The sequence below is a fragment of the Arvicola amphibius genome, chromosome 8 (genome assembly GCF_903992535.2).
Source record: "Arvicola amphibius chromosome 8, mArvAmp1.2, whole genome shotgun sequence".
In the NCBI taxonomy this organism is placed as follows: domain Eukaryota; kingdom Metazoa; phylum Chordata; class Mammalia; order Rodentia; family Cricetidae; genus Arvicola; species Arvicola amphibius.
In genome coordinates, this window is record NC_052054.1 from 76,850,569 (window position 1) to 76,864,532 (window position 13,964).

At 55.9% G+C, this 13,964-nt stretch overlaps 1 protein-coding gene across 2 annotated transcripts in view; it reads right to left on the reverse strand.

Annotated features, from left to right (window-relative positions):
• The window catches only part of Ltbp4 (latent transforming growth factor beta binding protein 4), a 29,202-nt gene extending 17,164 nt beyond the window's left edge, over positions 1-12,038 (reverse strand). Inside the window, exons 1-17 of one of the 2 annotated variants that reach the window (XM_038340172.1) lie at positions 11,789-12,038; positions 8,364-8,555; positions 7,813-8,060; positions 7,627-7,729; positions 7,170-7,244; positions 6,948-7,070; positions 6,320-6,484; positions 5,748-5,897; positions 5,361-5,621; positions 4,773-4,904; positions 4,555-4,680; positions 3,754-3,879; positions 3,021-3,263; positions 1,586-1,711; positions 1,383-1,502; positions 431-559; positions 118-243 (exon numbers count right to left, since the gene is read on the reverse strand). In XM_038340172.1, coding sequence (XP_038196100.1) covers positions 118-243; positions 431-559; positions 1,383-1,502; positions 1,586-1,711; positions 3,021-3,263; positions 3,754-3,879; positions 4,555-4,680; positions 4,773-4,904; positions 5,361-5,621; positions 5,748-5,897; positions 6,320-6,484; positions 6,948-7,070; positions 7,170-7,244; positions 7,627-7,729; positions 7,813-8,060; positions 8,364-8,555; positions 11,789-12,038 — 2,695 coding nt within the window. The remainder of the gene's footprint in view (positions 1-117; positions 244-430; positions 560-1,382; positions 1,503-1,585; positions 1,712-3,020; positions 3,264-3,753; positions 3,880-4,554; positions 4,681-4,772; positions 4,905-5,360; positions 5,622-5,747; positions 5,898-6,319; positions 6,485-6,947; positions 7,071-7,169; positions 7,245-7,626; positions 7,730-7,812; positions 8,061-8,363; positions 8,556-11,788) is intronic. The other variant, XM_038340173.1, reaches the window with a different exon arrangement.
• Between the last annotated feature and the right edge of the window lie 1,926 nt (positions 12,039-13,964).

Consider the following 13,964-nt stretch of genomic DNA (forward strand, 5'->3'; position numbering starts at 1 on the left):
CATGTACATTCCCCCCAAACCTCCAAAATTTCCCCCTCTCCGCCCTCTCTCTCTTTTCCCTCCTTTTTCTGCTGTAAACCCTCCCTTTCTACCCTCAGATACAACCTGGGGACTGACCCAGACAAGAAGCTCCACGAGGTCCAGGCCGGTAGCCAGGGGCACAAGTACAGGCAAAGGAGCCATCCGTGTTGAGGCACTCTCCGTGGGGGAAGCAGAAGTCGCCTTCCAGACACTCGTTTATGTCTAGGGTACACAAGTGTCAGGGTTGGGCTGTTGGTTCCCAAAGAAAGCCCTGCCCATAATGAAACCCTACCACCCAAGTTGAAAGCTTGAAGACTAAGTTGTTTTGGAAACTCATTTCTTAATTCATTTTATATGACTACTGGGCTTTGCCCAAGAATTCAGGCCTTACTCAGGTGAAGTATCTCACCTGCACAAGGCCCGGGTAGACCAGTTGGCGCCCGGTAACCTGGAGCGCAGCTGCAGTGGAAAGAGCCCTCCGTGTTTGTGCACTCGCCGTGGAGGCCACAAGGGGTGCCCGAACTGCATTCGTCCACATCTGTGGGAGGGGTTGGGGGGCTCATAGGGGTCCATTAGAGCAAAGGGATTGGTGAAAGCCATGGGACAGGATCTTGAATGGAGGACAGATGAACACTCCAGGATTTGACATCCTGTGGATCTGGGTTTCTGAGCCTCCCTCTACTGGGATCCAGGGTCGGGGAAAGGGACTCTGGATTGGCACTGGGGATCAGAAATTAACCAAGGTAAGGGATGAACTAGGATTGTTGAATAAGATTCTGCTTAATAAATGTATTAAAGTAAGCCAGAGCTGAGAATCCTGCCTGATGTCAGGGTCAAGGGTCATGTACCCAAATAAGTGTCAGGAAAGAGAGCCTGAGAAGGGTTTTGGATGGAGAGTGAACCAGAATAACATGGTCAGGATTATAAGGGTTTTTGTTTGTTTGTTTGTTTTTTGGTTAAGATCAAAAGGCACAGTCAAAAAAACCAAAAAAACAAAAGGCACAGTCAAATTTAGGGTCATGGGACAGTGAGGATCCAGAAATTTATTATTTCTGAGACCCAAGGTCAGGGGTGGTCAGCAAGGGTCATGCATGGCTAGTCCCCAAAAGATCCAGCCGAGTCACATGTTCCTAGGTTACAGTCAAGCCTCACCCAGGGACAAGAGTGTGGTCAAGTCAGTCACTGCAGGTGACGGGGACACGAGTCAGAGTAACACTTGGTTGTCATTGCCCGTGTAAGGGGATTGAGGTTCCGGTCCCAAGTTATGGGTCAAGTCAGGGTCATGAACCAGGTAACAGGTCAAAAATCTGAGTGATCAGGTTAAGGTAGAGGTCCCAGGTCCCAAATGGGCCTGATCTCACCAGAGCACCTGCCACGGTGCAGATGGTAGCCAACAGGGCAAGGCCGGCATTGGAAGGAGCCCGGTGAGTTCACACACTCCTGCCCTGGACACGCCAGGTGGTTCTCACACTCATCCACATCTGAGAAACAGGGGAGAGAGTGGTCTTGAGGAAGGGGCCCCTCGCCTCCTCACCCATCCACACTCCTCCCTCCCCGGTCTCACCCTCGCACTCGGAGCCAGCAGCGTTGGCTTGAAAGCCTGTAGGGCAGACACACTGGAAACTCCCTTCTGTGTTCTCACAGCGGCCATAGGCACAGGGCGAGGGGCTCCGGGCACACTCATCCACATCTGGGCAGAAGAGGCCAGTCAAGCTGAGGAATAGGTGTGGCCCCTTCCTGCTGCCATGCCCACCTGCCCCAACCACAAATTGCTTTTTGTTTTCCTTTTTAGGGGGAGGTTTGTTTTTGTTTTTGTTTTTTTGGTTTTTCAGAGACAGGGTTTCTCGGTAGCTTTTGGAGCCTGTCCTGGAACTAGTTCTTGTAGACCAGGCTGTCCTCGAACTCACAGAGATCCGCCTGCCTCTGCCTCCCAAGTGTTGGGATTAAAGGCGCACGCCACCACTGCCAACTAACACTCTTGTTTTTGTTTATTTGAGACAAGATCTCACGCTATAGCCCAGACTGGCCTTAGACTCACACTAATCCTCCTGCCTCAGCCTTCTGAGTGCTGGGGTTGCAGACAGAAAATACCATGTTAGCCAGCATTCTACTCTTGAACCAGCCTCCCAGGGTTTTCAAGGCTATCCCCTCCTCCCAGGAGGACAGAGTCGAACCCCGTACAGACATTTAATAGTCTTTCTAGCCGTTAGGAAGACCAAGGCACTGCCTTGCCCATGTCCCTGCCACAGCTGTCTCTACTTTAAGGTTCTCACAATGTGAAAATATCAATTTAAACAGGGTGACAAGAGGCCACAACACAAAAGGCACTTTCATGACGTCTGGCGGCCAGAGTTTGGTCCCTGGAACCCACATGGAGGAGGAGAGAAGCGACTTCATTAAATTGTCCTCTGCCCTCCACACTCCCACAGGGGCACAGGTCGGCCCACCTTCTCCTCACACCCTCTCCGTAATTAAACAAACAAACAAACAAATAAATAAATAAATGTGGCTTTAAAATTTTTAAACAGAGCCAGGTGGTGGTGGCGCACGTCTTTAATCCCAGCACTTGGGAGACAGAGGCAGGTGGATCTCTGTGAGTTCAAGGCCAGTCTGGTCTACAATAGCTAGTTCCAGGACAGGCTCTAAAGCTACAGAGAACCCGGTCTCGAAAAACCAAAAAACCAAAAAAAAAAAAAAAAAAAAAAAAAAAAACCCAGGAAGAGGGTCAGGCATTAATTGTAGGTGGACACCCTTCATATCAGCACTCAGGAGGCAAAAGCAGGGGAGTCATACATTCAAGGCCTCTACATGAGGAAAAATAGATGCTCTCTAATTTGGAAGAAAGGAAAGAAGATAGAATTCAGCCAGATCTGCCCGGCCTTCTCAATACTCCGTTCACATAACCTGTGTCACAAAGGCCATCCTGAGGCTTCTCTACTCTCTCCACCCCCCACAGCAATCCATGCATGGTGCTCCAGGCCTGGGCTCAGCACCCTCACCTTGGCAGGGGGCCCCTGGTCCTCGGGAGCGGAAGCCAGCTGGACAGGCACAGTGGAATGAGCCTGCAGTATTGTCGCATCGGCCTGGCCCACAGGGTGGAGGGTGCTGGGCACACTCATCCACATCTTCTTCACACGTCGAGCCACGGAAGCCAGCCGGGCAAACACAGCGGAAAGAGCCGGGCAGATTTTCGCAGACTCCACGGCCGCAGAGGCCTGGGCTCTGGGTGCATTCGTCCACATCTGCAAGGAGCAAGCAATCTCCAGGGGCTCTGGTGTGATTCATGCCTCCCTACACCATACTACGCTCTTTCTGAGCTCCTTCACCTTGCTTTTCCATCCTCCCTTATTCCTCCTTCCTGTCTTCCAGCATTCTGAATCTCCATCCACCACCAATTCTAACGGAGTTGTGTGGTTGGTTCCTGGAACTCTGCCTCGCTGGTCCCCATGAATTGAGTTGCATTTGTCTTCCAAAATCCAGTCACCTTTCCCAATTACTCACATCTCCGTCCCTTCTCCATCTGCTTCTCCATGCTCCATGACCCAGCCCTTCTGTTTTCCATCACTTGGCTTTTCCATCTGATCCAGGTCACATTAGACTCTCTGACCCTGGTCTGTGTCCCCCATCAGTAAGCCACCCTTTCCCCCATTGCTCAGTTTCTCCAACCTTATTGCTACCTATCCACCCCTCACCTTACACCCTCTTTCTTTCTGTCCCCTTCCAGACCCTCACCCTGGCAGCTGGCTCCATGTGGCGCTGCTTGGTATCCTGCGGGACACACACATAGAAAACTGCCTGGCTTGTTCTCGCAGCGCCCGCGGTCACACGGCGGCGGCACGCGCTGGCACTCGTCCACATCTGTGGGCAGAACCCAGAGGCTAGGAAGCGGCAGACACCCAGACTTCCTGAACTCTGAGAGATGTGAGGCCGAGGGGGTAGGACTAGGGCGGGGCGAAGCTAGGACCAAAGCTAGTCTGGGGCGCGGCTAAGGAGGTAGGCAGGGCTAGAGTGGGTAGGCTTAATGCGAAGTGGTGATCGAGCCGGGAAGTTAGGATCGCAGCTGAGGAGGAAACAAATTTGGAGAGGACTGGACCTGGGAAAGGATAAGAGCAGGAAAGGAATCTTTGTGGCCCAAAGGAAGAAAAGGAAGGCAGGGACAGGGCCAGAGAACGAACGGGCAGTTTGGGGTGAGAGCTGGGAATGGAATCAGGATTCGTAGTCAGACTGCAGAAATGGTAGAACTCAAATGGGGCCTAAAGGCGTGAGCTCATCCAAGATAGAGAAGGCGGAGCTAGTGAGAGCACAGTTTGGAGGGGATTTGAACAAAAGCTGGGCCACAGGGGAAGAAAAGGCCAGGTTAGACGCAGAGTAGGGATGTGGCCGATCTGATCTTGGAGCGGTGGCCAGGGCAGAATAAGGTGCTGGACCGGCGTGGGGAAGGCGAAGGAGCAGCCGTGAGCGGTTCTACAGGGAGAGCAGAACCAAGACCGAAGCAGGGGTGGAGCCGGGGGCCGGGCGGGGCGGTATTCTCACCCAGGCACTCTGTAGCCTGCGGGCTTGCTTGGAAGCCTGTTCCACACACGCAGCGAAAGCTGCCTGGTGTGTTCTCGCAGCGTCCAGGAGCACAGGGAATAGGCACGCGGCGACATTCATCTACGTCTGAGGGCACGGAAAAGGCTAGTTACATGGTGGCCAGGCAGAGGACTCTCCACCGCATCTCCGCTTCACTGAACCCCCTCTGCCCAGCTCACCTATGCAGCGAGTGCCATGGGGGTTGAGTCGAAAACCAGGTTCGCATGCACACGTGTAGCCACTAGGCCGGGGAACGCAGCGTCCCGGACCACAAACCTGGGGATTGCGCTGGCACACGCTGGAGGAGGGACCTGGGGGAGACAGTCAGCCAGGTTCCCACAACTCCGAACTTCTTGTCCTTTCCATCCCAGAACAGTGCCCTTAGTTTCGTTAAAGTACCTTTATGAGTGTCCCCTCCACAAGCATAATCTTGGAGGACCAGGTTGTCATTTACCCTGAGAGTCTCATCAGTTCTGCCTGAACCCGCCCACAATGGCATTCACATATCCCCCTACTTCAGAAAGCTCTCATGATGCCCATTTTACAGGATAAGAAATGGTGTCTCGGGGTTTCACTGCTCGTGTAAAAGAGGACTGGATCCTAACTCTGACTCCTCCAGTCCTTGAGGGAGCCACTACCCAAACCTTCCAGTTCTTCCCTCTCCCCATCCTTCCTCACATCTTTCACCTTTCAACACCTCCACTCTGAAGCCTCACCCCACAGAACTTCACAGGATCTTGGCTACTGCCCTCAGATTCCCACGGCACCTGATTCAGGACTCTCTGGACCGGTCCAAGGAGGGGTGCTGGGCAGGGCAAATTCAGGACCGGGCTGGGGTTCAGGCCGAGGCTGGGATTCAGGTCGTGGCCAAGGCTCAGGACGTGGCCGGGATTCAGGCTGTGGCCGGGGTTCAGGCCGAGGCCGGGGTTCAGGCTGTGGCCGGGGTTCAGGCCGAGGCCGGGGTTCAGGCTGTGGCCGGGGTTCAGGCCGAGGCTGGGGTTCAGGACGAGGCCGAGTGGGCAGAAAGCCTGGTTAAAGAAATAATACTTTTATGGGGACCTAAATTTAGGTGTTCTTGCCCTTCCCCTCTGTTTCCTATGGACCTCATTCAGCACCTGGAAATTGATGTCCCCTCCATCCGGGATTCAGCTCACCTATGGGTGACCGAGCAGTGGGTGCTGGGGCACGTGGTTGATTGAAGGTCACTCGAGGTGGGTCCTGGCTCAGGGGTCTGGTATTGTAGCGGAGATCAGAGGCTGAATAGTGGTAACCAGGGCCAGCTGGGCAAATCTCTCGAAAACCCTCTGGGAACAAGACAAGGGGAGGTCAGGAGAGGAGACAGAACTTGTGAGCCATGAGCAGGCTTTGGCGGGGAACAAGGCTTGACCTAAGATAGTGTCAGGAGTCTGGCTTATGCGCTGGATGGAGTAGTGTACTGGCCAAAGAATAAGATGTTCCAGAAACCGATGGTAGAGCCACAAGCGTTTCCCTCATTTGGGAGGGTGGCAGAGAGTTCTGGTCAACCTAACTTTAAGGTTATGTGACCCAGGAGTAGGCGTGGCTAAGGATAGAGGTAAAGTCCTGGGTTGAGTCTACCACAATGAGGTGACCAGGTTTGAAGCCGCTAGAACTTAGAGACCTTAGAGCCCTTAGAGCAGTACAGTAGGGCCTATCCAGAGTCTGTGTGTATCTGTTAGGAAGGGATGGATCGGAAAGACTAGCTCACCTGAACCGTGAGGTGGGCAGAGCTGGCAGCCGCGGCCCCAAGCCTTGCCCACACGGCTACAGCAGCAGATCTGTTTGGTGATATTTCGAAGAATGGGCAGCGAGCATCCGCCATCATGGAGCACTCGGTAGCAGGGCCCCTTTGCCTCAGAGATCACGTGTTGGGCTGGGGGATGGGAGGAAATTCTTCAGGGCGGGTGAGGAGTTCAGCCGTTCTGGGAGAGGGGAATAGGGGAAGGGTCCCAGGGAAGATTTAGTGGGTAGTTGAAAGGGGCATTAAGGGAAGTCGGGGGAGGGGGTATGAAGAACAGCTGAGAGTGCCCAGGGCTTAAATAGGGCATAATGGAGAAGCTGGATATCAAAATCCGAAAGCTATCTGGAGGTTAATTGGAACCCAAGACTCTGGGAGTCTGAGGGGCCTCGATATAAAAAGTTTGAGGGCTGGAGGGGAACTTCTGAAATCATCGCAGAGATCTGTCTAATGGTCCAGGCTAAATCTGAGGGGGGCCTGAAAGTCTAGAAGGGTTTGTGTGTGTGAGGGAATTAGGGTCCATGAACACTCGGAAATAGGGTCTAAGGTCTACAGCCGTTTGGGAGCCAGATGCAGAAAGCCCCTCCTGGTGGCTCACAGATGCAGCTGCCCCGGGAGGAGTCCAGCAGGAAACCGTCCGGACACACACACGTGTACCCGCCACGAGTGTTGGCACATTCCCCGTGTTGGCAACGCCCACCTGTGGCGCACTCGTCCACATCTGCAAGAATCGAGGGAGTTTTTGGCAAGTTGGGGACTATATGCTTGGCAGTCACTCTTTATACAAGACAAGCCCTTGCTCTCCCCCACTGTCCCTTACCTACGCAGGACCCGTTAACCCTCTCGAAGCCGGTTGGACAAGGTCCATTTGGGCCATTCACTCGGTTGGAGTTCCCTGTGCAGAAAGGAGGGGTCGGGGCAGGAACAGGTTGGCAGACAGACACCCGAGCAGTTTTAAAGAAAGATTAAGTGGGAAGGGCTGAAAGGAGTGAGGTGTGGTTTGAGTACCAAATCAGTCTCCCTTTGGCAGCTTAGTAGGTAACTTCGGAGGATCTTGAAATGCATGGATGAGATCAAGGCACCAAAGCCGATTGAAAAGTGTGACCAAGATCACAAAACAGGGTAAATGGACTCAACGGTGTGTGGGTGGGTCGGGGAGGGGGAGATCTAGAATAGACATGACCCCGGTAACAAGGTAGGCATAGATAAAATATGTGGCTGGGGTTTATCTGTGCCGGAGGAGAAGAGGCGAGGTTTGGGGACGACCTGGGGCTTACCCAGGTGCTCCGAGCACGGCTGACAATCATGAACACCCCAGGCCAAGCCCTCCCCTCGGCAGCATACTTCCTGAGTTCGGAGCCCGGGCAGCGGCGAAGCACACTGTTGGGGAAGCGATGCGTGAGCGCGCCCCCGCGCGGTGGTATGCTTTAGGGGGCTCCCCCAGCCCGAGGGCCTGCTCTCACTTCGCTTCCTCTCAATTCCCTGAAACAGTAACCGAAGCCGGAGGCGTCTGAGTAGCCATCCTCACGCGGTGCGCTCTGTGCCAGCACTGTGTAGGGCGCTGCCGCCTCAGCCCGTGCTGCCGCCTCAGCCCTGGCTAGGGCTTCAGGGTTCGCCTCTTCCCAGGGGCCTGACACACGTTCCACCTGGTGCACCACTACCGATGCCTCCTGAGGGTGCTCCACGTGCACGCTCACCATCGATGCCACACCTGAGCAGAGGCAAGATGGACAAAGGCTATGTCTACACGTATCCTGCCATGTTAGTAGACTGGAGAGGTGAGCTGAGGTATTTGATATTTGGGTAGGCTTCTTGGGGATGTGGGGTGGTAATGTAATCTGGCCTGCAATTTTTAGTGATCGTCCTGCCTCTGCATCCCAAGTGGTGGGATTACAGGTAGAAGCTACCAAACCGGGCTTGGGAGGGTAACATGGAAGGCAACAAACTTGATCAGAGAATGGTTAAGTTCCTGAGTGAAAGGGGACCAGAGACCCTTTGGCTAAATTCTCCTTACCATGTTCATCATCACGGTGGTTGGCTAGTGGCATGGTGTACACGGAGCGGGTAAGGCCCGGCATGGCTGGGGCCGGGGGCCGGGCCCCCGAGGAATGCAATTGGCAGAATTTGCCAGCGAAATCCGGGGGACAGAGGCAGCGGTCAGGCTTCACACACACACCACCATTGTGACAGATCAAGGGACACAGGTCTGAGGAGAAAGTAAGGACACACACAAAAATCAGTACTCTGCCTGACAGACACTCCTGTGTCAGATGAACCCAAGCTAACTCAGTCCCCAGCGCTGTAATGCGAGGCCCTCAAGGGGCATTCATCCGACAGCTCTGCACCTTAGGTGTTTTCCGTTTATTTGCTTTTGTGTTTTGAGGTAGGGGCTAATGTAGCCCAGGCTAGCCTCAAAAACCCACTATATAGCCGGTGATTGAACTCCTGATCCTCCTGCCTCCGATTCCCAGCTCCGATTATAGCAGTATATTACCACCACACTAGGCTTTTATTTTAGCTGTCTTGTGGCCATTGGCCAATCTTGCCGACTATAGGACTACATCGGTTGGGTCCAATTGTGAAGCTGTCTACTACATAGTCCCGTCTACTAAGTGGGCTCACTCTGCCCCCTTCTTCTCTTCATTCACTTTCCTATTTTCTGGCGGAGTTCAGGTGTTCTAGCCCCGCCCAAACAGTGCTATTCCCGCCCACTGGATTATCTCCGCCTACCAAAGCTCTCTTTACCCAACCCGACACTTCCTCTTTCTGCCTCCTTAGCTGGACTCCAAGACATCCCAGCTTTTTCCCTTGGCCAATCTCTCCTTCCTAGTCCCGCCCACACGGCCTTCTACCTGAGATTGTGAACTCCGCCTAGCCAGGACACCTGGTACCTTTAGTCCCGCCCACTCTCCTCCCTCTGATTTGCCGTGTATAGCGCTCCTCCTATGCCAGGGCGTGCTTGGAGACTTAGTCCCGCCTACTCCCTCAAACAGATCGCAGTTTTAGCCTTCCCTCCCGGCCTTCGGTAGCACAGGCGGGGCAAGTAACGGGGACGCGCCTCTACTCCCCTCTGCGCGCCCTCCCTGGGCCCCAGGCCACCTCTGGGCGGGGCACTGCCAGCTGTGCGGCGGGGTAAACAAAGAAAGGGGTGCAGCGGGGGCAGGGCGTCGTCTCCGCATTCCCGACCCTTGGGGAGCCCCGGACTGCTGAGCCAAAGGAGGCCGGACGTGTCTTTTGAGGGCACCCCCCCTCCTTCCCCTGGGGCTGCCGAAAACAGCTGGAGACAGCTGCGCTCAAGGGAAGGAGGGAACAAGCTGCCCAGGCTGGCCGAGGTGTGTGGGGGATTTTAGAAGCCACAACTGTACAAAGAGAACACGGGGCGGGGTACCTCAATTTAGAAAAGTCAGGGGACAGGCGTCCTTGGTAGGTATGCGCGTGGAGGCAGTACTCTGGGGTTCAAAGACGACCCAAGATTCCTAGGAGGCAGGGAGAGGCTAGCTCAGAGCCAATCTCGGCTCTCAACTAAGAGTCTTTCAAGTCCTTTGGGAGAGTTGCCTAGAAAACAGGACTCGACTACTTTCTGGAGGCGGGGGTGTGGCCCATGTGATGGTGCGGAGGACAAGGAGAAATGGAGTCTGGACGTTTCCAGCATCTTAAGAGTCTCAAGTTGCTGGGACCTTAGGATTCTGTGGAAAGCCCTACTCCTTCCCAGCTAAGGGCCTAGTTGCCTTAAGTTTTGATTAGTGGCTGTCTGTGATAACAACGTAGTCTCTGGAGTGTTCTTGGGAGGATTCATGAATTAAGACCAATTCTGGGGTTCTTTGATGATAGGGAGAAGTCTAAAGTTCCTAGGTGATGGGGCAGAACCTGTAGAGAGGAATTGGGAATCTACATTAGAAATAGAAGAAAATAGGAGGCCACGTGGGAAGGGAATTGAGGGGACGGGTGGCGAGGAAGACATCTCCACTTATGGCTTGCTCTTGAGGGTTTCTGGGGAAGTGGGAAGCCTTTGGGTGACAATACTAGAGTTCTCCAGGGAGGGGCGCAGCTCGGAGATGTCCCTCCGAAGACGGAGAAGGAACTTCTCTGAGAAGCTCCTGGAGTGTTTGGCCCGGGGTAAAGAGGGACCTTAGGATCCCGTGGTCAGAAACCCGGATCTCCTGTCAGGAGTGTTAAGCCTGGACTCCACGTACCTTAATGGGGTTCTTAAAATGACAGAGTTTAAGAAGGGCTCAACTGAGAAGCAAGGTTGCAAAAATGGCACTGTCTCTGTTAGGTGAAGGCCACCAAGGTTAGGGGCATTTCTTAGTCTCTTAAGTCATCCACTGCCTGCTCTTTGACTTGACTGCAGACCCTCCCCCGACTCCCCAGCTCAGGGTGACTGTACCAGGGGCTTCCTGCTAGATGGACAAAGCTATTTTCATGCCCCCCACCGTTGGAAGAACAGGGAGCTAAGGACATCAGTGTCTTGCCGAGGTCAGCCCGCCTTCACATGTCCCTCCTTGTGCCTCCAGGGGCTTGGCACCCGCCTGGGCACGGCGCCTGGCACGGGCGAGTTGGGGCTGGGCCGGGAAGGAGTGAAGGAAGGAGGGAGGAAGGGGCGGAGAAAGGGAGTGGTAGCGGGCGGGGGCTCAGGCGGGAGATGAGCTCACGCCGGCCGGGTTGGGCTGGCTGGGGGCCAGCCTGGGCGAGTTCTCGGCGCCAGGGGCCCCACTCCCCATTCCAGAGGGCGTGAGGAGTGGGAGACAAGTAAAACCCGACCCCCAGAAAACCATTCCACCCCCACACTCTGGGATAGCAGGTGGCTCGTCCACCACACCTCACCTGAACCCCAGAATGCTCCCCTTGTCTAGAGGTGGCTGAAGCGCAAGCTCGTCTCCCTCCTCCCCCAGGGGGCGCCCTTTCCCCAGGCCTCCTATCTGGATATCTATCGCACGTGGAACCGCAGTAGTTCAGGTCTTGCCGAAAGACACTCTGTCTTTTTTGGGCCCCATCCCTCTCAGCTCTTCATCACAGGCAATCCCATGCTGGACTATTCTCCCCCTCCCAAAGACAGACACAGAACCTTGAGACATCCCCCGCGCGACCCTGAAACAGTCCCTGCTCACTCACTACGCACAATCTCCGAATTTGGAACCTTTCCCAAAAGTTCCCAGGACCCTCAATTCTGAGATCCCCGCCTGGACTGAGAGGGATAAAAGCCAATCCCAGTCCGTTCACGTGGGACACCACAGGTCCTCGAAAAACACTTATCGCTCCTGAAATCAGCGCCCTAGGAACCAACTCCCCAAGCTAGGAATTCGGAGCCCCCTTCCTCAAATACCCCACGGACTCCCCAGCACGTCTGTACATGGAATCTGGGCTCCTGATCCCAAAGGCATTGTCTAAGGGATCCTCCCTCCGGGTACTCCTCCCTCGGGAGCACCATCCTGCACTCACAGGCGCGGAAGCCGGGTCCCCCCGGGGCCGCCCCGCCGGGCGCGCCGCTGTCCACGCTGGTGGTGTTGCGGGGCGCGCAGGTCGGGGTACAGCGAGAGCCGGTGGGCCCGTGGATGCAACGCAGGCCGCACACGGCGGGGGTGAAGCGCACGCGGAGACGCTCTCGGGGTCGGCCCAGCCCGGGCTGCGGCCCCAGCTGCGCCAGCAGCACCAATAGCGACACCCAGAGCAGCCGCGCGCCGCCCGCCATGGCTGCAGCGCCGCGCTCCACCGCGCCGCCGCCCCAGCCCGCCCGAGGGGCCCGGCCGCACCCGCCCGCTCGCCCGCCCGCCCGCGGGGGAGGGTGGCCGCGCCCCCGCTCAGCCCCCCCCCCCGCTCCCTCCCGGGCGGCCGCGCGGGGGCGCGTGGGGCTGGGCGCTTAGCCAGAGGCGCGAAGGCTGGGCGCTAGACTTGCAGGGGGAAGGGGAGGGCGCCCCCTCTGCTCCCAACCGCGCTCCAACAAGTGGATGGGGCCCGCAGGGGAGTAGCAGGGAAGGGAACAGGTGGGGGCGGGCGGGTTTGCCCTCATACAGAGTTGAATCCATACAGAGAAAATCCATCAGGGCAATGGGGGTCGCATTTGGCGACCCAGCTAAAGGATGGTCCTCTGACTAGGCACAGGGAAAGGGCTCCATCAAGATAGAGGACAAGGGTGGCCTATGTGGGCAGCGAGGTGGCACATCTGTGGGTGATGAGAAGGGTCAGTGCACAGGGCACATAAAGGAATTGGAAGAACTGGATTCTGGAGAGGAGGCTCCGGGGGGTAGGGGGAGTGAGCTACACCCGAAGATGTTACATCAGGCCAAGACTACACCTGGTGGAAGACGGTTGGAATGGATAAAGGCAAGGGATGGGTGCAGACTGTAGGTGGGGGTCCTCACATCTGGTCTGGGGCTAACATCTGGAAAACTTTAGGAAGGAGGGGATGCATCTGGGCTGAAGGCCACACAGCAGGAGGGGGCTTCTGAGGGTGGTTGAGCCTTTAGAGAGATCTAGTCTGGGGTACAGAGCTGGAGTAAGAACAGGGCCAAAGGAGGGTCTGGCGTGTAAGATGGGAAAGCCTTTGGCCCCTAGCCGTCCCGCAATCTTGGGCATTCTGTGCCCGGGCAGGCGCCAACCCGCACAATCGCTTTTGTTGTCTGGGCTGGTTCAGCCTCCCTCTCTGCTGGGCGAGTTGCCCCCCTCTTCAGTCGCAGGAGCCTGAGCCCGGACGCCTGGCTTCCCGGCCCCACCCCGATGGGTCAGCGCCTTTGGCCTGCGTCTAGTTCTGTCCCTGGCTCACCTCGTACTGCCGGACGCAGGGGTCCCTAGAGGTAGCCGCGTCCTGGGGAGTGGGGTGGACTGAGCTACAATGGGGGACTGGTTGGCGGCGGCAGCACCGTGGGAACCAGACGGCTTTATCAGGCCCGGAACCATCCCCCTCCGCCCCGTACACGGAGGAAGGGCGGATGTTCTTACCCCGGGCCTGGCCGGCAGGGGCGCGATGTGGGGGCCTCCTTTTCAGCAATGCCCGGGCCCACGGCCCTCGGGGACGCCTTTGCCTCAGCAGAGCTCGGGCCTCCTGCAAACTGGGTGGAAGAGGACGGAAGAGGCTGTCACCACTGTTAAATTGGTTCCCTTACCTCAAGGAAAGGGCCTCCTAAGCTAGAACTTCTGGGAGTGCTCTGCCCAACACTGCCCCCAGCCCTTTTATGGGGAGCAAACCTTGGGTGTTCTTTAGAGAAATACTTTCAGAGAGAAGAGAAAGAGAGAGAGAAAGAGAGAGAGAGAGAGAGAGAGAGAGAGAGAGGAGAGAGGAGACTTAGAAATGGAAGGGACATAACAAGAACAGAGAGATGAGGTGGATGGAAAGAAAACGGGGTGGGGCATAGAGACAGAACAGATCAAGTGGAAAAGACCCAGTGATTAAGCTAGGCAAGGAGAAGAATACATAGAAACACAGTGACTACAGTATGTGTCATTTGTGTGTGGGGGGGGGGGCAAAACTAGATGTCCCTGGGAGAAGATCAGGGAGGAATCACGTGCTTACGTCAGTGGCTGCCAGTTGAGGGACACTTGTCTCTTCTCCACCGGGCTGGGGCTGGGCACTGAAGGTGTTGGGGTCAGGCACCCCTGGAGGGCTGTGCACCTGTCACGT